The 20,967-nt window shown below is 58.2% G+C and overlaps 2 protein-coding genes across 8 annotated transcripts; both read left to right on the top strand.

Moving 5' to 3' along the window:
• Positions 1 to 622: 622 nt before the first annotated feature.
• On the top strand, positions 623 to 11,162 carry KLC2 (kinesin light chain 2). 5 transcript variants are annotated; one of them, XM_025357739.1, is made up of 16 exons: positions 623 to 813; positions 1,869 to 2,144; positions 5,051 to 5,281; positions 5,432 to 5,501; positions 6,126 to 6,348; positions 6,970 to 7,057; positions 7,161 to 7,262; positions 7,356 to 7,529; positions 7,655 to 7,754; positions 8,322 to 8,371; positions 8,466 to 8,533; positions 8,954 to 9,062; positions 9,153 to 9,311; positions 9,388 to 9,512; positions 9,729 to 9,786; positions 10,174 to 11,161. In XM_025357739.1, exons 2-16 carry the CDS (start codon positions 1,917 to 1,919, stop codon positions 10,255 to 10,257), a joined length of 1,869 nt encoding a protein of 622 aa, XP_025213524.1. In that variant the 5' UTR covers positions 623 to 813; positions 1,869 to 1,916; the 3' UTR covers positions 10,258 to 11,161. The 5 variants fall into 5 exon arrangements, with proteins under 5 accessions (XP_025213524.1, XP_025213525.1, XP_025213526.1 ...); XM_025357740.1 differs by lacking the exon at positions 623 to 813 and adding an exon at positions 946 to 1,056 and having other exon boundaries at positions 1,906 to 2,144; XM_025357738.1 differs by lacking the exon at positions 623 to 813 and adding an exon at positions 1,035 to 1,203 and having other exon boundaries at positions 1,906 to 2,144.
• Positions 11,163 to 11,891: 729 nt separating this feature from the next.
• On the top strand, positions 11,892 to 20,645 carry RAB1B (RAB1B, member RAS oncogene family). 3 transcript variants are annotated; one of them, XM_025355893.1, is made up of 6 exons: positions 11,892 to 11,992; positions 14,939 to 15,011; positions 15,301 to 15,396; positions 15,509 to 15,604; positions 18,971 to 19,102; positions 19,197 to 20,645. In XM_025355893.1, the coding sequence occupies exons 1-6, from the start codon at positions 11,979 to 11,981 to the stop codon at positions 19,389 to 19,391; spliced, it is 606 nt and encodes a 201-aa protein (XP_025211678.1). In that variant the 5' UTR covers positions 11,892 to 11,978; the 3' UTR covers positions 19,392 to 20,645. The 3 variants fall into 3 exon arrangements, with proteins under 3 accessions (XP_025211678.1, XP_025211679.1, XP_025211680.1); XM_025355894.1 differs by lacking the exon at positions 15,509 to 15,604; XM_025355895.1 differs by lacking the exons at positions 15,509 to 15,604; positions 18,971 to 19,102.
• Positions 20,646 to 20,967: the final 322 nt, after the last annotated feature.

Here is a 20,967-nt window from a genome sequence, read left to right as displayed (position 1 = left end):
AAAAAAAAAAAAAAAAAAAAAAAAATCATTGGCAGAGAACAGGTTTGAGAAGAACCTGGTTGGATGTAACTGAGATGTGTAAAATAGAGGGTCTTCACTTGTGTAAAAGGCAGCCTGGTTTGCGGCTTTGTGGACAGGTGGCATCCTGGGGGTACCGTCCCTCTGATCTGCGCAGTTCATTCCTCATCTCTGATCACTGGGCCCTGGGCTGAGCACCACCTTCTGAGCAGGACCGACAAGCTAGACTACACCCAGAAAGGAGAAATTGGGATGGGGAAGGGTCAGGAAACTGCGGTAGGACTGAGTGAAGGGACCAGGAGCAGCCCGGGGAAGAGATGAGACCACGCGGGGCACCATCGCTGTCTCCAAATACCTTAACTGACATAAGGGAGCAGCTTTCTTTCTGAAGACAGAGCTAGGGCTGTGGATGAGCACTGCAGGAAGGCACTTCGAGGTCTATACAAGGAAAATTTTGCTAACCTTTGGAGTTGTCTCAGAGCCGAACGTAGTAAGCTCCCTGTCACCGGATGTGCTTGAGCTAAGGGCGCTGAACCACCTCTGTCAGAGATGGTGCGTCCCCCACCAGATGTGACCCCGGGATGCGAAGCCCGGGGTCAGATCTGCGAGCCAGGTAACAGCGGCACTCACTTCTCGGGTCTTCGTGAGCATTAAGTCAATGAACCCAGGGCACCAAGGCGCTCAACACGCAGTAGGCGCTCAATTAGTGGCAAATGCCTCGCTCTGTACTCCGGGAAGCCCAACCTTCTCCCTGCGCCTCAGTTTCTCCCGCCGTCCTCGATGGCGCCACACTAGGTACCTTAGGGTTCAATCTCCCGAGCAGCTCCACACCCTGAGGACCCGGGCCATTTTGAGGCCGAGGGCACCCCTCGGGGCTGGCGGGCCCCTGGAAACTGCGCCCCGGGCGGGTCCTCGCCCCGCCCCCGCCTCGATGGCCCCGCCCCGTCCCCCTCCCGCTGGAGCCGGCCCGGCCCGCGCTCCTTTAAGGCAGCGAGCTGGCCGTGAGAAGCGTGTTTCGCCCCCTCCGACGCCACCGAGGTAGCGGCTTCACCTTTAAGGCGGCGCGGGGGCTGCTGGGAAGGCCGGCGGGATGGAGGCGGCGGGACCGGCTCGCGGCTGCGGGTCCGGGTGAAGCGGGAGGCAGCCGGAGCCGGAGCCGGAGCCGGGCCCGAGCACCAGGCGCAGGTCGGCGCGGGCCGATTGGGCCGGGAGACGGGATCAGGCCCTAAAGCAGGGGGAGGCTCCGGGTCGGCCTAGGGGAGGGGGTCGTCGTGGGCGCGGCCTGTGGGAGGATCCGACCAGCCCTGGTAGGGGGCGCGGTCCCGGGTGGCCCAGGGCAGGGGCGCGGCCTTTTTAGGGGAGGCCGCAGGACGTTGCGCTGGCCCAGGGGAGGGGTCGTAGTGGGCACAACCTGGAAGGACTGAGGGCCGCGGTCTCAGCCCCTGTAGGGGGATGGCCTCCGCAGGGTCGGCCCGTCGGGAGGATGGGCTCCGCGGCGTGGCCTGCCGGTTGGGGATGGGGCTGTCCGAGGGGCTGGGCCCGGATCGCCGGAGGGACCAGGGTCTCCTGCACAGGAGTGAGCCCCCACGTTCCCCATACCTGTCCTGGTTAGGGGGTCCCCGGGGAAACCCGGACACTGGGCCGCCTAAGTCGGCCTAAGCCGGTGGTCTGGGGCCGAAGCAGGGTCCGGCCGCACCGCATTGCGTCTCCCTGGCCAAGACGAGCCGGGCGCGCCCTCTGTAGGCCAAGCGTGGGCACGGTACGGGCTGCCGGCTGGGGGACCTGGGCACACGGGACCAGGCGTCCGGGGACCGCCTGTGTTTACCTAATCTGGGGCGGTGTGGCCCCAGGCCCGGCGCCCGCCTGCCCGCACCCTCGTCCTCACAGACGCCACAACCATGGCCATGATGGTGCTTCCGCGGGAGGAGAAGCTGAGCCAGGATGAGATCGTGCTGGGCACCAAGGCCGTCATCCAGGGACTGGAGACTCTGCGTGGGGAGCATCGTGCCCTGCTGGCTCCTCTGGTTGCGCCTGAGGCCGGCGAAGCCGAGCCTGGCTCGCAGGAGCGCTGCATCCTCCTGCGTCGCTCCCTGGAAGCCATTGAGCTTGGGCTGGGGGAGGCCCAGGTAGGTCAGTCTGGGGTACTGAGGTGGGCGGTCACTGGAGGGATCGAGCCTTCCAGAGAAATCCAGTAATCTAGGAGAAGAATATGAGCAAGGAATCTTCTGTTTCCTGGAGCCCCGTGTTAGGACCCCAGTAAATACCTTTTGAAGAAATAAATGCACTTTGGCGACCCCAGCCCTGCCGTAAGAGACCATGATCACCCTCGCCCCCACGCAGAGCCCCATTCTCAGCTCCCCTCTACCTAAGGGAGACTGGATGGCATATGAGAACAGAAAGAAAATCCTTAAGGAAACACAGCCTCCCACCGATTTATTCTTCTATTCATTCGTTAACAGATAAGTTTTTCAGTGCCAGCCAGGCTGTTAGGTGGATACAGGACCCAACAAAATAGACAGGATTCCTGCCCTATTTGGAAAAGAGACAAAAGCACACATAAGGAAATAATTGGTTGTTACAAATTGTGATGAGTTCTACAAAGAAAAGAACAAGATTTTATGATAGCTCACAGCAGTGAGTCTTGTCTACTGGTCAGGCAGGATTTCTGTGAGGAAATGACAAACTGAAACCTGAGGGAAGAAATGAACCAGTCTCCAGGAAAGGGAGGCAGGGGAGAAGTTGCATGTGCAAAGGTCCTGGGGTAGGAGTTGTGGTGGAGGAACTCGGGGAAGAACTGTGTGACTGGAGCTTCATGGAAGGGAGAGAGGGACAGAAGAGGCCTGGGGAGAAGCCAAGAGCCAGATCATGGCCTCGTTAGTGTGGGTTTTATTCTCAGGAAGTCAGAAAGCCTCTGGAGGGCTTTAAGCAGACAGGCAACACAGTCTGACTTGAATTTCTAAAAACTCTCTCTGGCTGAGATGTGGAGAATAAACCTCAGTGGGTCGAGGATGCAATCACTCTCCAGTGAGTGGTTAGGAAGCCACTGCTGGAATTCAAATCAGAGCTGGTGCTTGGAATTAAGGGGTGGCTATGAGGGTGGAGAAAAGGGACCAGTTCTGGATGTTCTGGAGGTAGGTCCAGGAAGACCCAGGGTGGAATAAGGGAGAGAGAGGAAGGCAGCATCACTCCCAGGTTTGTGATTTAAGCACATTAGGGAGGAGAGGGCCTGGGTGGATCAGCCCCCTTTAGTTGAGGCTGCCAGGATGATATGCAATTGGAGATGTCCAGGAGCCATTGGGATGTGCAAGGAGTTAGACTTGTTTTATTCTCCTCAGAGCTTGGCTGAACCCCTGCCTGGCACGTGAACCCTGGGGAGGTTGTATCATCTTGGTTTCCTTTTCTTTAAAATAGGGATCATGCCATCTGCTGTGTATACTTCCAGGCTGTTGGGGGAATTTTTTTTTTTAAGCTAGTGGTTATGGAAACACCTGTCACTTAGACATTTGCTAACCAACTGTAAAGTACAGGGTCTCAGACGGCCTGGCCCTCTGCAAGGACATTCACTCCTCTGCCAGTTGGCCATCAGAGGCAGAGAGGACCAGTCAGGGGTCCCACACCTGGTGGAGCACATGCACTCTCACAGAGGGGGAACAGTCTGCGTGGAGGGCATGGGCATCAAGGCCATGAGTGAAGCTGGAGCAGAGTGGGAGGTGTGACTAGCTGGAGATACCACTGCAGAAATGACCCTGGACCGTGAAGGACCAGGAAAGGGTGGAGGCCAGGTGTGGTGGCTCACGCCTGTAATTCCAGCACTTTGGGAGGCCCAGGTAGGAAGATTGCTTAAATCCAGGAGTTCATGAGACCCCGTATCTATGAAAAAATTTTTTATTTTCATTTATTTATATTTGAGACAGAGTCTCACTGTGTTACCCAGGCTGGAGTATAGTGGTGCAGTGTCCGTTCACTGCAGCTTCCACCTCCCAGGTTCAAGCGATTCTTCTGCCTCAGCCTCCTGAGTAGCTGGGACTACAGGCACGCACCACCACACCCAGCTAATTTTTGTATTTTTAGTAGAGATGGGGTTTCACCATGTTGGCCAGGATGGTCTCAATCTTCTGACCTCATGATCTGCCCACCTCAGCCTCCCGAAGTGCTAGGATTACAGGCGTGAGCCACCGCACCTGGCCAAAATTTTTTTTTAAATTAGCCAGGTGTGGTGGTGTGCACCCATAGTCCCAGTTACTCAGGAGGCTGAGGTGGAAGGACCACTTGGGCCTGGAAGGTGGAAGCTGCAGTGAGCTGTTACGGTGCCATAGCCCTTCAGCCCAGGTGACAGAGTGAGACATTGTCTCAAATTAAAAAAAAAAAAAGAGAGAGAGCAAGAAGGGAGGTTGGAACCTAGGCAGGAACGCAGGAAGAGACTGGAAACTCAGGAAAGGAGTTATAGAGGCTGGGGAGAGGGGTGGGGGTTGAGGTCAAGGCCTCTGGATACTTTTCCTGCCCCTGTGGTTCCTCACGCCAGCTGAGCATTTGGGATACATGCCCCTTCCCTACCTGGGAGCTGCAGAAAGGCAGGGGATGCTGTGGCCCCCTCAGCAGAAGTGGGGATGGAGTCTTTGGGTGGCCCTTCAGCCATCTAGCAGAGTTCTGTGGGCAAGCACTAGCCCTGGGGCAGGGAGCAGTAACCTCGTGGCTGTGGCAGCAGGGGCCTGAGTACAACCCAGGAAGAGATGAAGGAAGGGGCTAGTAGCTCAGGGAAAGCACAGCACCCCAACTAGCCCTTTTGGGGTTCTCCTGATCCCAGAAGGAAGGAACTGGGGACTCCCAAGCCTCCTGGGTTTGGGCTTTGCACTATGGTGTGTTTGAGGCCTTGAGGAGATTCTCCCTTGACTAGGAGAGAAAAGGCCTACAGCTCCTCACTGTAGGGCCAGGCCTGGCCCTTCACTGGGTCCCAGAGCCCAACTAGGCCCAGGCTACAGTCATAGGCGAGGGGTCGATGGGGCTCCGACCCTTACCTGGGCTGGTTGCACAGGTGATCTTGGCACTGTCGAGCCACCTGGGGGCCGTAGAATCAGAGAAGCAGAAGCTGCGGGCGCAGGTGCGGCGCCTGGTGCAGGAGAACCAGTGGCTGCGTGAGGAGCTGGCGGGGACGCAGCAGAAGCTGCAGCGCAGTGAGCAGGCCGTGGCCCAGCTGGAGGAGGAGAAGCAGCACCTGCTGTTCATGAGCCAGATCCGCAAGTTGGATGAAGACACCTCCCCTAACGTGAGCTCCTACCATGGTCACTGTTGCCCAGCAAGGGGGCCTGGGAGCAGGGAGGGGCAGCATGGAGCAAATTCGGCTCCACCCCAGCCCACGGACACCCTGGCTGCCCTGTGTCCCCCTCCCTGACGCTCATCCTGTCTTCCTTCCCAGGAGGAGAAGGGGGACGTCCCCAAAGACACACTGGATGACCTGTTCCCCAATGAGGATGAGCAGAGCCCAGGTGCGGATGGGCAGTTCTGGAGTGGGGGAAGGAAAGGTTGTGTGAACTCTTGGTCCTTGGGACCAAGTGGCTGCCATGTTCCTTCCTGCCTCACTTCTGATCATGACATCCTAGCGTGTTAGAGCTTCAAGAACAATCATACGTGCTGCTGCTTCTCACATCCCCCCAGCTCTGTGGGGAGCAGACATCACAGTTAAGAGCTATGGAGTCGCCAGCCTGGCTTCCAGTGCTGCTCTGCCACTAGTTGCCCTGACCCTTGGGAGAGTTCTTTTCTCCTCCGAGTCACCTCTGAGGGAGACATGTGCAGACAGCCACACTGGGGCCAGTGCCTGCTTTGCTCATGGTACTGGTCGTGCATCGGGGCCTCCACTCTGTACACAGGGACACAGGCTCAGAGGTTAGGCGACTTGCCCCATTACACAGAGCCTTAAGTACTGGAGCTGGGCCTCTACCCCCTCTTTCTATAGGGTAACTAGACCCACTGTGTAAATGGGGTAACTGAGAAAGAGTGGTTAGTGACTTGCCCAGGGCCACGTGTCAAGTGGCTCAAAGGCACAGCTGGCATGTACCATCTCAGCCCAGTGGGCAGATGGTACATCTGACCTCCTGCCCTTGGCCCTGCAGCCCCTAGCCCAGGAGGAGGGGATGTGTCTGGTCAGCATGGGGGCTACGAGATCCCGGCCCGGCTCCGCACCCTGCACAACCTGGTGATCCAGTACGCCTCACAGGGCCGCTATGAGGTAGCTGTGCCACTCTGCAAGCAGGCACTCGAAGACCTGGAGAAGACGTCAGGCCACGACCACCCTGACGTTGCCACCATGCTGAACATCCTGGCACTGGTCTATCGGTGAGGACTCTCTGGGGGTGCCCAAATTCTTCCGGAACGCTTCAGCCCTGGATCACTAACCTTTGGTGCCTGCTGTGGGCCCAGACTCGGGGCCCACCTGTGTGGAGCTGGGCTACAGATGCGAGTAAAACTGTCTAGTGTAGGAGAGAGGCTTCGCCAGAACTGGGGAGGGACTGCACATGAGGACTCCAGGGGTCCTGGGGAGTCTGCACAGCTTCTCCAGGCACTAAGGCTGGAGGAGGGGCTTTGCCAGAACATGAGTTTGGCTGAACACAAGAGGCTAGAAAAGGTTCCCATGGCAAAAAGCCAGCATGAACAAAGGCACTGGGACCTGGAGAGTGGGACACGCTAAAGGGGCAGCAGGAGAGCCATGTGGCGCCCAGGGATACTAGGCACCAGGCAGTCAGTGGGACTCCAGCACCGCACACCCCAGCCAATTGTGAGAAAACTGCCCACAGCCCCTGGAGCTCGGAGAGCAGGAGCTAAGCAGGTCTCCCCACACTATGGGTCCCACTCTGTCATACTCACTCACTGAGTACAGGAGTGACCACAGGGACTGCAGGCCCCGGGGGGGGCCTCGAGCTGGGGGACAGCCCTGACCATGCTCCCACCTGCTCCCAGGGATCAGAACAAGTATAAGGAGGCTGCCCACCTACTCAATGATGCTCTGGCCATCCGGGAGAAAACCCTGGGCAAGGACCACCCAGCCGTGAGTGAGGGTTGGGTGGGAGGTGGGGGCTGTGCCCCATCCCCTGCAGGTCCCAGAGTCCTGCAGGGCCTGGGTCAAGGAGCTTCCATTCTCCCACCTCCAGGTGGCTGCGACACTAAACAACCTGGCGGTCCTGTATGGCAAGAGGGGCAAGTACAAGGAGGCTGAGCCGTTGTGCAAGCGGGCACTGGAGATCCGAGAGAAGGTGGGAGCAGGCAGGGCTGGGCAGGCCAGGGGTCTGGGAGGCAGGGGCCCGGGCAGCCCTGAACCCAACCCCTGGCTTCCTCTCCCATCCCAGGTCCTAGGCAAGTTTCACCCAGATGTGGCCAAGCAGCTCAGCAACCTGGCCCTGCTGTGCCAGAACCAGGGCAAAGCCGAGGAGGTGGAATACTACTATCGGCGGGCACTGGAGATCTATGCTACACGCCTCGGGCCCGATGACCCCAATGTAGCCAAGACCAAGAACAACCTGGTGCCTTGAGGCTGGAAGGGGCTGGAGGATGGAAAGGAGGGAGGCAGGGATGACGCTGGGGAAGAAGGAGAGAAAAAGGCTTGGCTCCATGCATCCTGTTCACTCTCTGGGTCTCCCACCTCCAGGCTTCGTGCTACCTGAAGCAGGGCAAGTACCAGGATGCAGAGACCCTGTACAAGGAGATCCTCACCCGCGCTCATGAGAAAGAGTTTGGCTCTGTCAATGGTGAGTGTGTGGTTGCCATGTGCCTCTGGCCAATCCATCCCAGGCCCACTCTGCCATCAGCACCCAGGACAGATCCCTCAGCTGGGCAGGCCGTCAGACTTTGGCCTGGCTGGTCCCCATCTTCACCCCCAGATGGTGCCCAGCCACCTGTGCTCACGTTTGCACATGTGAGCATACACCCAACTCATGCAGCCCCCTTGGCCTGCCAGTGCCTCACACACCTTTGCATCCCCCTTCTTCACTGGCAACTCCTGCTCACCTCATCTCCCGCTCTGAGAAACTACCTCCGGCCCCGGATGGTCAGTTGTCATCTGCTCCTGAGTCCCTCGGAGCCTGGCCCATCATTCAGGCCTAGCACATGTCTTGGGCTGTGGCCTGAGGTGTAAGGGTCTGTTCTGCTCATCTCTTTGTCCAGAAGAGGGTCAGTAGTGTTTTGGGTCTTATTCTTGTTCATTCATTCAACAAAGCCCAACCCTGGTCTCCCCTCCCCTGACCCCAGTCCTGTGTCCAGCCCAACCAGGTGAGGCCTATATGGTAGGCCGCTGACAGTCTCCTTTCTCTCCCCAGGGGACAACAAGCCCATCTGGATGCACGCAGAGGAGCGGGAGGAAAGCAAGGTAGCTCTGTGGGGCAGGTTGGGTGGTTGTCAGGGGAGGCGGGGATGTGCAGAACGGGGCCTGCTCTCACTTAGTGTGACCATTCTTTTTCCAGGATAAGCGCCGGGACAGCGCCCCCTATGGGGAATATGGCAGCTGGTACAAGGCCTGTAAAGTAGACAGGTGAGGGGGGCGGGGCGGGGCTGGGGAGCAGAGCATGGCAGGGCAGTCTCCACATTCCATACTCTCACTCCTAACACACCCCTCCTCTGCCGCTCATCTGGCAAGGCCCAGCTCACAGGTCACCTGTCCCAAGAAGGCTCTGTCCTCCTAATTCTCAGCCTAATTATCTTGCTCCGGGTCTCCCAGCTTTCGGTCCTGGTGACAACATCCCATGAGGGCCCTGGGGCCAGGTCCCTAGCCCTGGCGTGATTCCCCCAGGGCAGAAGAGGCTGGGTGGGCCCAGCACAGGGCTTGACATGGGAGGGAATGGATTCTGGCTACCCCAGAGGTCCCTATTTCCTCAGGGCCCCCTATAGGCTGGGTGCCAGGACGGGCCCTGGGTCTGGGGGAACATGGAGTTTGAGACTCTCCCATCCACAGCCCCACAGTCAACACCACCCTGCGCAGCTTGGGGGCCCTATACCGACGCCAGGGCAAGCTGGAAGCCGCACACACACTGGAGGACTGTGCCAGCCGCAACCGCAAGCAGGTGGGGCTCCATGCAGGAGGGGGTGGGCAGACACCTGTGTGGCCCTGAGTGTGGCCCAGTCACGGCCTGATGCCCCTGCCCCTCCCTCAGGGTTTGGACCCCGCAAGCCAGACCAAGGTGGTGGAACTGCTGAAAGATGGCAGTGGCGGGCGGGGAGACCGCCGTGGCAGCCGAGACGTGGCCGGGGGTGCCGGGCCCCGGTCTGAGTCTGACCTCGAGGATGCGGGACCTACAGCTGAGTGGAGTGGGGTGAGTCCAGGGGCTGGGGCCGGGCCGGGAGCCTAGGTGGCCAGTGGGGCCTAGAGGTGAGCCTGTCCACCCGCAGGATGGCAGTGGCTCCTTGCGGCGCAGTGGCTCCTTTGGGAAGCTCCGAGACGCCCTGAGGCGCAGCAGTGAGATGCTAGTAAAGAAGCTGCAGGGGGGCGGCCCCCAGGAGCCCCCTAACCCCAGGTGAGCCCCCCACCAAGGTGAGCCTCAGGAACCACCCAGCAACCCCGGATGAGCTTCTGACCCATGAGTGTGCCCCACTGACCCCAGGCAACCTCCCCATCCCTCTCAGGCTCCACCACCCACCAGTCTGCTCCCTCCCCAGCCCCACCCTGCTCCCTGCCCCCATCTCCCCTGAGTTCCTCCTTGGGCAAATACCACGCTGTCCTTTTCCCTCAGGATGAAGCGAGCCAGTTCCCTCAACTTCCTCAACAAGAGCGTGGAAGAGCCGACCCAGGTAGGGGCAAGCGGGTGTCCGGGCACTGGGCGGCTGTGGCCGGGGCTGCATGTGCGCTGCCAAGCTTCCCTCCAGCATGCCTCTTCATCCGACATGGGAGGGAATGGATTCTATCCCAGGCCTACTTTGGGCTGGACAAAGGGGAGACACAGGAGGGGAACCCAGTCTCTCCTGGGGGTGGATGTGTAAATGGCCAGTGCCAACACAGTCACCGTGGAGATGGGCGGGAGTGTCAGGGCACCAGGGCGTGGCCTTGGGCCGGAACTGCCACTGCCTCTGCCCAGCTCAGGGACTCCAGCTGCCTCTGCCGGGTCAGGCCCCTTCAGGCCAGGGAGGCACAGACTGGCAGCAGCACAGGGCTGAGCCACCTGCCCCCTCTGCCCACAGCCTGGAGGCACAGGTCTCTCTGACAGCCGCACTCTCAGCTCCAGCTCCATGGACCTCTCCCGACGAAGCTCCCTGGTGGGCTAATGCTGAAGGGGCAGCCAGTCACCAGAGCGCCCACCTGGCACACCCCCCTCACCCCAGCCCTGCGCATGGGCCTGCTGCTTGTCCCGCCTGTCTCTCCCACAGCCCCTGTCTTTTCTGTTCAATCTCAGGGTAACCTTCTCCCTTGTCATCTCAGCCTGAGCCCTGGAGGCTGGGCCTGCCCACTCCAGCTCGATCCCTTATTTATTCCTTCCAGCAGGGCCCTCTTCCTTAGGTTCGGGGCCAGCAGGAGGTGCCGGCTGGAGTCTCCACCATAGACTCAGTGGCCTGGCCTCCCCAGACCCCAGAGCCAAGAACACTAAGCACTCGCCGGCCCTTCGGCACCTTCGCCCTCCCTCCCAACTCAACCCGGCCGTTGCTTCTGTATATAGAGAAATAAGTTATTGGCCGCGCCCCACCCTTCAGTCCACGGTACTACCCGGGCCTCCCCTCGTCCCTCCTCTAGTGGTACCGCCCAGGCCTTAATCACCCCCATTCCGTGCGGTGGTATCTCCCAGGCTCCACATTTTCGGGAGTGGCGCCTCCCAAGTGGCTCCCGGGACCTTCTCGCGCTCCTCCTGGCCTCTGAGGGATGCGTCCTACCCCGCCATCGCCCCGTGCCCCAGGACGGGGACCTCCCCTTAGTCAGTCCTCCCACCGCCGGGCCCTGCCCCGCATCCCGGCCTTATGCACTGCCCCTCCCGCCCGGCCCCGCCCAGGCACGGCCCGACCCCGCCCCGGGCACCGCCCACCGAGCCATCCTGCCACGCCTCTCCCCACGCCTGCAGCTTCTCGCGAGGGGCGGCGACGGTCCCTTGGTGGCAGGAGGGGCTCCCCCTGTTGCGGGTGAGGCGGCTGCTCTCTATTTTCAGATGTTGCTGTAGAAATAAAGACGGTTTGAATCTGAGCCGGGCTTGTTTTGAGGCGGAGGTCGGGGCCCCCCCGCGTCTCTAAACGGGTGGAGCCGGGAAGGGTCGCGCGTGAGTGGGGGACAGTGTGTCTCGCTCAACCGCTGTCCGCGCAGCTGGGCCCAGATATTCTGGCCCACCCCAGAACTGGGTGGGGGCCCCACAAGTCAGGCTTTCCCTAAAACCTTCACTTGTGGGGTTCTGGAGACCGTGGGCTCTTAAGAGCTCTGCTCTTCACAAAGTTTTTGACTTTGAGTGAGTTTCCCGAGACTCAGTTTTTTCATCTATGAAATGCGGGTGATGACACGCGGCTGCGAGTTAGGAGTGCCCAGTACACGAGGAACCCTGGACAAGTGAACTTTTACTAGTCTTGCTAGATCCCACATTCTCATTTAATGTTCACAACGTGGGTACTGGGAGGGTAAGGATGACTGTCTCCGTCAGACAGATGTGAAACGTGCCAAGCCCAGCTCTAAACTGAGCTTTTTAAACACCGAGACGCCGTCAGGCTTTCCAGCACCGTGCTCAAGCCTAGGTGCGTCCGGCGTGCAAACTACAAGCCCCAGAAGGCAATGCGCCAGTAGTGATGGGAGTGGGCGCGGAGGCACGGGGTCCCCGACTACGCCTGCGCAGCGGGGCTGAGTTGGAGAACGTCTCAGACTACAAGTTCCGAGAACCAGCGCGGCGAGGCCTGAGAAGAGGACGTTTGCGCCTGCGCGTCGCGGGCGGGGCCTCTGGGGCGGAGCGGCCACCATCTTGGAACGGGAGGCGGAGCAGAGCCGACTGGGAGCGACCGAGCGGGCCGCCGCCGCCGCCATGAACCCCGAATAGTGAGTGAGCCCCGCCCGCGCCGTCCAGCGCAGCCTCGATCCCGAATACGGGGCTGTACGCTTACCGGGGTTGTCTGGCCCGGGTCAGGACTGTGCGGCGCCCCCACATCCGGGTCCCTCTTCCGCTGCCCCCCCCCCCACATCCGGGTTCTGCCCCTCCCCCCAGGGGCCCCAGGACCCCGGCTCAACACCCCGAGCTCTCACACCCGGGGCCCAGACGTGGCGACCCCGAGGGGCAGCTCTTGGAGCCCGAGACACCGGCCCTACCAGGCCTTATCGGTCAGATGACCCCGCAGTCCCGGTCACTTCAGGCCTCAGTTTCCCCACCTGCTGCTTGACAACTGTCCTGGAGTTTGGGAGCCCGTCTTTAGATAGTTTCTGGTCTCGGGTTCAGGCTCGGGCCCTTTAGGTCGGGCAGTGAATCCCTCTACCCTTCTCTTTCTCCTGAAGCCCGGCTCCTGGGGCCGGCCCAGAAACTGGCCAACTAAGCGGGAGGCCCCGAAGCGCCGCCTGAGTCGCGTCTCCCGCAGGTCCTCTCTTCCGGGGCTGCCTCCTACCCTTTGCCTGGGTTACGCTGACCTGTAGCTCCCGACGGTCCGTCCTTTCCCGCCCTCTCCTCGCTTTTGCTCAGGCCCCCAACGCCACCGTCGCACCCCTTCCCTTGGCTGTCACACTGCTTGTGAAGTTTAGATGAATATGGAATTTGCTCTCCCCCTTCCAGCGGGATTCTCTGGTCCTCAAACTCTCCTCACTCTTGGTCACTCCCTCTGCGGGTAGGTGGCCCACATCTCATGCCCAGGACTAATAGTTTTCCCCAAGTATCAGTTATCTTCTTCCTCTTCTGCCACTTCCTTTTTCTCCTCCACATCCAGGTCTCAGATTTCCTTGGGGAAGGGTGAAGCTCTGAGCTGGATTGGGAGGGGAACAGAGAAGGGAACCAGCAGGCTCTCGCAGGGACTTTGGAGTCTGACAAACCTGGTTTGAGTCTTAAAGCGAAAAACTGTGTAAGTTAGGGCAAGTCACTTCCCTTCTCTGGCCTCTGGTTTCCTCATTAGTTGACAATGATAAAACTGACTTCATTGGACTGTTGTGAAGATTAAATGAGATGATGCATTTGAAGTACTTCACACAGGGAACTCAACTGTGTGACTTCACACAGTCACAAGTTGGAACTCAATATTATTAAATGTGATTACCTTTTACCTTTTTTTTTTTTTTTTTTTTTTTTGAGACAGGGTCTCTCTCTGTCACCCAGGCTGGAGTACAGTGGCACGATCATGGCTCACTGCAGTCTCCAACTCTTGGGCTCAAGCATTCCTCCTGCCTTGTCCTCCTGAGTAGCTGGGAATACAGAGGTACACCACCACATCTGGCACATTTTTTAATTTTTTGTAAAGACAGGGTCTCCATCTGTTTCCCAGCCTGGTCTCAAATTCTTGAGCTCAAATGATCCTTGTGCCTCGGGATCCCAAAATGTTGGGATTACAGGTGTCAGCTACTGCACCCAGCCTTAAGTGCAATTTTCATTGCAACTTGACCACCTCTTCCTGGTGACTTCATAACAGGTTTTTTGTTGTTGTTTCCAAAGAGATGGGGTGGACTGGGCGCGGTGGCTTACGCCTGTAATCCCAGCACTTTGGGAGGCTGAGGCGGGTGGATCACGAGGTCAGAAGATCGAGACCATCCTTGCCAACATGATGAAACCCCATCTCTACTAAAAATACAAAAATTAGCCAAGTGTGGTGGCACGTGCCTGTAATCCCAGCTACTCTGGAGGCTGAGGCGGGAGAATCACTTGAACCCAGGAGTTGGAGGTTGCAGTGAGCCGAGATCGTGCCACTGCACTCCAGCCTGGTGACAGAGTGAGACTCCATCTCAAAAAAAAGAGAGAGAGACAGGGTCGTGCTACTTCACCCAGGCTGGTCATGTACTCCTGGGCTCCAGGGATCCTCCTCCTGCTTCACCCTCCCCAGTAGCTGGGACCACAGGCACACCCCACAGCACCCGGCCATCAGTCTCTTTACATGGGTTTTTCACTTAACAAGTTCTAGACTGTGCCCTGGGTTCTACTTCTGGGGCCTCCTCTGCCAAGCCAGGCATACCACAGGTCATGTACTGGGGATTCCCTAAATAGCCCCTATTGTACCAAACCATGAAGTCTCAGAAATCAGGGTAGGATACCCAGCTCTGTCGCCTTGGCAGGTCACGTCCCTCTCTGTGTCTTGATTTCTTTCTCCATAAAGTGAGAATTTAGACTCAGCAAGCTGAGAGCCCTTTGGGCTAGCTTTTTCTGGAGGGGGGCATCAGCCCTCCCTGACCGGGACTGGTGGGAAGATCTGGTGAGCACCATAGTATTCTAAACCAAAGGATGACCAGGCTCACCCCTGTAATCCCAGCACTTTTAGAGGCCAAGGCAGGTGAATCGATTGAACTCAGGAGTTTGAGACCAGCCTGGGCAACATAGTGAGACCCCGTCTCTACAAAACATAAAAAGAGTAGCCAGGGGCCGGGTGTGGTGGCTCACACGTGTAATCCCAGCACTTTGGGAGGCCGAGACAGGAGAATTGCTTGAACCTGGCAGGCGGAGGTTGCAGTGAGCCAAGATCACGCCATTGCACTCCAGCCTGGGCAACAAGAGCGAAACTCCGTCTCAGGAAAAAAAAAAAAAAAGATTAGTTAGAAGTGGTGGTGGAGACCTGAAGTCCCAGCTACTCGGGAGGCTGAGGTGGGAAGATCACTTTGAGCCTGCGAGGTAGAAGCTGCAGTGAGCTGTGATCACTTCAGTGCACTGCAGCCTGGGTGACAGAGTGAGACCTTATTGCTAAAAAAAATAAAAATAAACCAAGGGATGTCTCGTGGGGTGGGGGAATCCTCTAATTGTGACTCCAGGATGATGGTAGGTGGGCTCCCTGCCTCCCTTCACGCCTTCCCATCCTCTCTCTCCAGTGACTACCTGTTTAAGCTGCTTTTGATTGGCGACTCAGGCGTGGGCAAGTCATGCCTGCTCCTGCGGTTTGCTGTGAGTAAGAAGCCTCCCATACCATCTACCCGGGGTCCTGACTGGCAGCTGGGGGGAGAAGGGACCACCCAGAGCACAGTAGTCACAAGATCTGGGAACCAGGGGTGAAGCTGTAAGACCTGCCAGCAGCACATCTGCCCTGAACAAGACACAGGGCTGGCCAGCTGGGTGCTGGGAATTGGGGCTTGGTGATTAGGAGACCCCGCTGGGGCTGGAAGCTGGAGGGAGGCTTTCCAAGTGGGCCTCACCTCATTTACTCCCATCATTTCACTGGCCCCTGAACTTCCAGGATGACACGTACACAGAGAGCTACATCAGCACCATCGGGGTGGACTTCAAGATCCGAACCATCGAGCTGGATGGCAAAACTATCAAACTTCAGATCGTGAGTGTCGCTATTCCCAAAATCCCTGGTACAGAGGTGTCCGCCTTGGGAGGGAAGGGACTCTGGGAATCTGGACCCCAGCTGACCTGCTCCTCTGCCTACTGTCTCCTAGTGGGACACAGCGGGCCAGGAACGGTTCCGGACCATCACTTCCAGCTACTACCGGGGGGCTCATGGCATCATCGTGGTGTATGACGTCACTGACCAGGTACTCCTGGACTAGCCATCCTCAGCTTGGCCTCCTTAGCCTTAGGTCTTTGACTCTTCTTTTTCCTCCTTCCATCTTCTCTTTCCTAATGCTTCCTGGAAAAGACACTGTACTTGTCTGCTTGCGGGAACTAACTAGGAAAAAGAAAAAAATAGGTGACTGTACTTGGACTCATTTCACAAGGAGGGAAACAACCACAGAAATAGATCCTCCCAAGGCCCTGTTGCAGGTTCTGGCAGGACAAGCCCTCACACCTTCCCTCCCCGCCAAGCCAAACTTACCACCTTATTGTAGACCTTCTGGGCACCTGCATGTTATGGGAGTTTAGTCAGGCGGTTGGCTGCTATGATGGGTCTGTGGCTTCCTGTGTGAAGACAGTGCAGGGGGACAATTAGAGGGCCTTAGACAAAGAAGTGAGGAGGCTTGAGCTCTGGGCCCAATGCAAGCAGAGATCCAGAAGCTCTGTGCCTCCAGCAGCAGTGTTAGTCCCATGTGACTGACAGTGGTGGTAGCAAGAGCCGAAAATGGTTCCATGAAACCTTATAGTTTACAGAACCTGGCCCAGCCCTCAGATTGCCTCTGATGCTCAGAAGAGGTCTGTGTTATGTTCCCATCACACAGGTGAGGAGTTGGGCTCAGGATGGTGAGGTGACTTGCCAAGGGTCCTTCAGCTAGTCCAGTGGCAGAGACAGAAAACCTGGATGGCTCATTCCACCTGCTTTGTGTTTTTCTACCAAATGTTGTTGCTTAACAGGGCCGAGCCCTGGGGATGAGGAGGGCTCTTAAATCAGCCGTGGGCTGGTAAGAGTCCCTGTCTGAGGAGCAGCCGGGCTCTTTAGCCCACCAGGGACTCATGATGTCCTCAGCTCTGGATGAGCTGTGGGGAAGCTACATACCACCCAGACAGGTTACCAGGGCCCACCTGACTGCCATCTATCCAGTGACCTCATTTCAGCAGACTGACCTCTCGTGGCTTTGAACTCTGTTCTCTTCTCTCTCCTTGAAAAGTGTACCGTCCCCAGCTCCTCAGTCTCCTGCAGCACTTGATTCTCTATTGTCAGTGTCTGTTTGCTGGTTTGTCCGGTGCTGCCTCCCATCACCCTGTGTTTGGTGCTTCCCGACTGCCCTGGACTCTCCTCCTTACTCTGGTGCATGACTGGGGCCACTCTGTGGTTTGCTTCTGCCTTGTCTTCTGTGATTCCTGCATCTAACAGCTGTGGCTGTGGCTTCCCTCCTCTGTCCGTGTCTACGCTGGCACTTTGTGTCTGTGTTAATTCTGATCTTCATGATCTTCTCTAGTAAACTAAATGGTGGGGTTTGTGTTTTCCAGATGAGGAAACTTGCTTGGAGAGGTGTTAAGTAACTTGCCTCCGGTCTCACAGGAAGGGCAAAGCCAGTTTTGGAGGGCTCTTGGCTTTTGAGCACACCCTTTCCCCCGCCTCAAGCAGTCTCTGCAGAACTCAGATGTCCAGCACTGGCCTCACTGTCTCTCCCCAAACCAGCGTCTCCATCCACCTTTTTAATACTTTTATTTATTTTAAAACGTGGGGTCTCGCTCTGTCACCCAGACTGCAGTGCAGTGGTGTGATCATAGCTCGTTGTAACCTCAACCTCCTGGGCTTAAGGGATCCTCCTGCCTCAGCCTATAGGTGCACACCACCATGCCCAGCTGCATCCCCATCTTTGTGACACAATTCTTACCAGGCTGACCAGAAAACTCTTCCCTCCCCCATCCAGTCAGTCTCAAGTCCCCTCTGTTCTCTCCCCATCATCTTCCTCAAATCTGTTTTCTCATGATAATAGCAGTGATGAGGATAATAGCAGCTCTTGCCAGGTAAGCACTTGTTATGAGACAAGCCTGCGTTCATTCTCTTCATGCTCACAACAGCCCTTCTGGGAGGTACTGTTTCTAGAAATGAGGAAACTGAGGCTCACAGTGGTCAGGGGACATACCTGAGGTCACACAGTAAATGGCTGAGCCAGGCCTTCAGCAGCAGTGGTCTAAATCCTGTGTGCATCCCTGGCTTGGTGCACATTCTCTTCCCTGGGTTATTCCAACCATTCCCAGTTGGTCTCCATCTTGCTGGTCTGATCTGGCCTCTGTCTCCTGTCAGGACTAGCTTTCCAGAGCACAGGTGTGATCTTGCTGCTTCTGGCCTGAGAACACACCCACTGGCTCCTGGTTGTCCAAGACTTAGCCAGGCTGAGACAGTCTGTGCTCTGGCCTCTCCCCATTCCCCGCTCTGTCCTCCCCCTCCCCTTCCCCTCCCCTCTCCCCCTTCTCCCCCCCCCCCCCCCTCCCCCCCCCCCCCCTTCCCCCCTCTCCCCTTTCCCCCTCTCCCCTTTCCCCCTCCCTATTGAGTGCATCCCATCAACATTCCACTTCCTCCCATTCCCCAGAGACACCATGCCCCTCCCATTCAGTGACCTGGCACATGGTGGCTCCCCAGCTGGCACCTCTCCTGCACAAGGCCAGTTCCCACCTGCAGGCTTAGGCCTGCTGTTGCTCCCACCTCAAGCAGAGGTGGTCTGGGGGCTCCCCGGTCCCTGCCTTCTAACCTGTTTTGCCCTTGTGTGTGGCCTGGTCTATTCCTCTGCTGTCCTGTGAATGTGTTAGGGCAGGACTCAGGTATGATTTCCCCGTTTGTCCCCAGCACTTAGTGCAGGACCCAACTTGGAACATGGCAAGAGTTTGAGCCAGTCTAAGTTTGAGCCAGTGTGATGTCATCAGGCCTCTGGCTCCTAAGGAGGAAAAGTGGCACTAGCTTGAGCACTTTCCTGAAAGTCCTGTCCTTTGTGTGTGGGGTAGGGGCAAGCTGCTGGAAGAGTCTGAAGCCGGGTCATAAGGCTGTTGGTGCCAAAAGTAGGATGAATTTTAGGCTGTTCCCAGGAGTCCTGTCTCGCCATGGGCCAGGGCCGCCTCTGAGAGGACCCTCGACCTCCTGCGCTCCAAGGCTACAAACCTTAAAGGGATTTTCAGGCCACGGTGGGAACTGTAACTCTTGCAGACCTGTTACTCTCTGTTCCTGTCTCCCCTCCACTCTCTCTTTGCTTCTCACATGTGGTTAGGCCTGCAAGTGTCTTGGGCAGAGACAGCTGCAGGGAGCAGAGCTGGCAGGCCTGGGTTGGAGCAGCTGTTGAGGTGCTAGGGCAGCTGGCAGGCTGCTGGGGCTCTTCTGGGTCTTGGATGGAGGAGGGCAGGGAGGAAGGTTCAGCCTGGAGCAGAGGGCTTCCGCTGCATCCCTGAGCCGAGGACTCAAGGGGCCCAGAGCTGTACTGTTCCCCTCAGAGAAGGTCTTGTTCTCCAGGTCTGGGGTAGGGGTGACAGTTGGGAGCAAAATAACTTTGGCCCCTGGCCCCCTCTAGGAGTCCTATGCCAACGTGAAGCAGTGGCTGCAGGAGATTGACCGCTACGCCAGTGAGAACGTTAATAAGCTCCTGGTGGGCAACAAGAGCGACCTCACCACCAAGAAGGTGGTGGACAACACCACAGCCAAGGTAGCAGATGGGCCAGTCTGCCTGGGCTGGGGGCGCTGGGGCCTCCTGCCCCTCACCCTGCTCTCCCCTCCTCTTCTCTCCTCTCCCTTGTCAGGAGTTTGCGGACTCTCTGGGCATCCCCTTCTTGGAGACAAGTGCCAAGAACGCCACCAATGTCGAGCAGGCGTTCATGACCATGGCTGCCGAGATCAAAAAGCGGATGGGGCCCGGAGCAGCCTCCGGGGGCGAGCGGCCCAATCTCAAGATCGACAGCACCCCTGTAAAGCCGGCTGGCGGTGGCTGTTGCTAGGAGGGGCACATGGAGTGGGACAGGAGGGGGCACCTTCTCCAGATGATGTCCCTGGCAGGGGGCAGGAGGTGCCTCCCTCTCCCTCTCCTGGGGCATTTGAGTCTGTGGCTTTGGGGTGTCCTGGGCTCCCCATCTCCCTCTGGCCCATCTGCCTGCTGCCCTGAGCCCCAGTTCTGTCAGAGTCCCTGAGGGAGGACACTCAGGACCTGTGGTCAGGCAGGGCAGGGGCCTGCTCTGCTGCTGCCTCTAGGTGACTTTCCAAGATGCCCCCCTACACACCTTTCTTTGGAACGAGGGCTCTTCTGTCGGTCTCCCTTCCACCCCCATGTATGCTGCACTGGGTTTCTCTCCTTCCCCTTCTTCCTGCTCTCCTTCTGCCCAAGAGCTGAGGTCTCCCCGGCCTCTACTGCCCTGGCTGCAGTCAGTGCCCAGGGCCAGGAGAGTGGCCAGGGGATCCAGGACCTGGGATCCAGAGCCCTGGGCTGGACCTCAGGACAGGCATGGAGACCACAGGGGCCCAGCAGCCCACCCTTTCCTCTCCCCACTGCCTCCTTTCCCCTCCCACACTCCCAGCTCGAGCCGTCCAGCTGCGGTGGGGTCTGAGTATATCTAGGACGGGTGGGTGGGTAGCCGCACTGGGCTTGTGTCTTGAGCCTGGAGGGAGTCTGCTCCTGCCGCCCTCTGCCCTTCCAGAGACAGACCCATGCGCTGCCTGCCCAGTGTGCCCCTTTGTCCCCACGTCAGGCAGAGGCGGAAGGCCCACTGTGCCAGAGGCTGGGCACCAGCCTTAACCCTCTGCTAGCACCTCCTCCCCTTCCCCGAGGCAGCACATCTGGCTCACTCTCCCCTGGGTCTCTGGAGCCCACCAGGGAAGGCCCTCATCCCCTGCCGCTACTTCTCTGGGGAATATGGGTTCCATCCGGGGTTGGGGGCCTCTGCTCATCCACTCTGCACCCAGGATCCTAGTCCCCTGCCCTCTGGCACAGCTGCTTCCTGCAAGAAAGCAAGTCTTTGGTCTCCCTGAGCAGCCATGTCCCTCGTGCTGTCTCTTGCCTGTCCCACCTGTGCCCTGCCCTCCAGCTTGTATTTAAGTCCCTGGGCTGCCCCTTGGGGTGCCCCCCCGCTCCCAGGTTCCCCTCTGGTGTCATGTCAGGCATTTTGCAAGGAAAAGCCACTTGGGGAAAGATGGAAAAGGACAAAAAAATTAATAAATTTCCATTGGCCCTCGGGTGAGCTGAGGGTTTTTGCAAGGAAGTTGTGGTGGACAAGTGTGGTCTCTGGTCTAAGCCCAGCCTTGGGGTGGGGGGATGGAACTGGAACCCTGGGCTTGATGGGGTGCACGGGGGTCCTGGCTTGGTTTCTGCATCTTCAGGCTGCTGGTGAAAGCCCTTGACCCCGTTTCCTTGGGCCAGGAAAGCTGCTTGTGCTTCTGTGGTCTGTCCCCAAGGGCCTAGCACCGTTCTGTCAGGGAGAGAGAGGGCGGCCATCAGCTCATACCTGGTGTGCCGCTGCCAACTCCCGCGGGGCACACGGCAGAGGTGTGGGGTCGTGCAGCCTCTGAAAGGGCCCCCACTGC

This window comes from Theropithecus gelada, chromosome 14 (assembly GCF_003255815.1).
Source record: "Theropithecus gelada isolate Dixy chromosome 14, Tgel_1.0, whole genome shotgun sequence".
NCBI lineage: Eukaryota > Metazoa > Chordata > Mammalia > Primates > Cercopithecidae > Theropithecus > Theropithecus gelada.
Note: the sequence above shows the minus strand (reverse complement) of the source record. Positions and strands in the feature narration are given on the sequence as shown.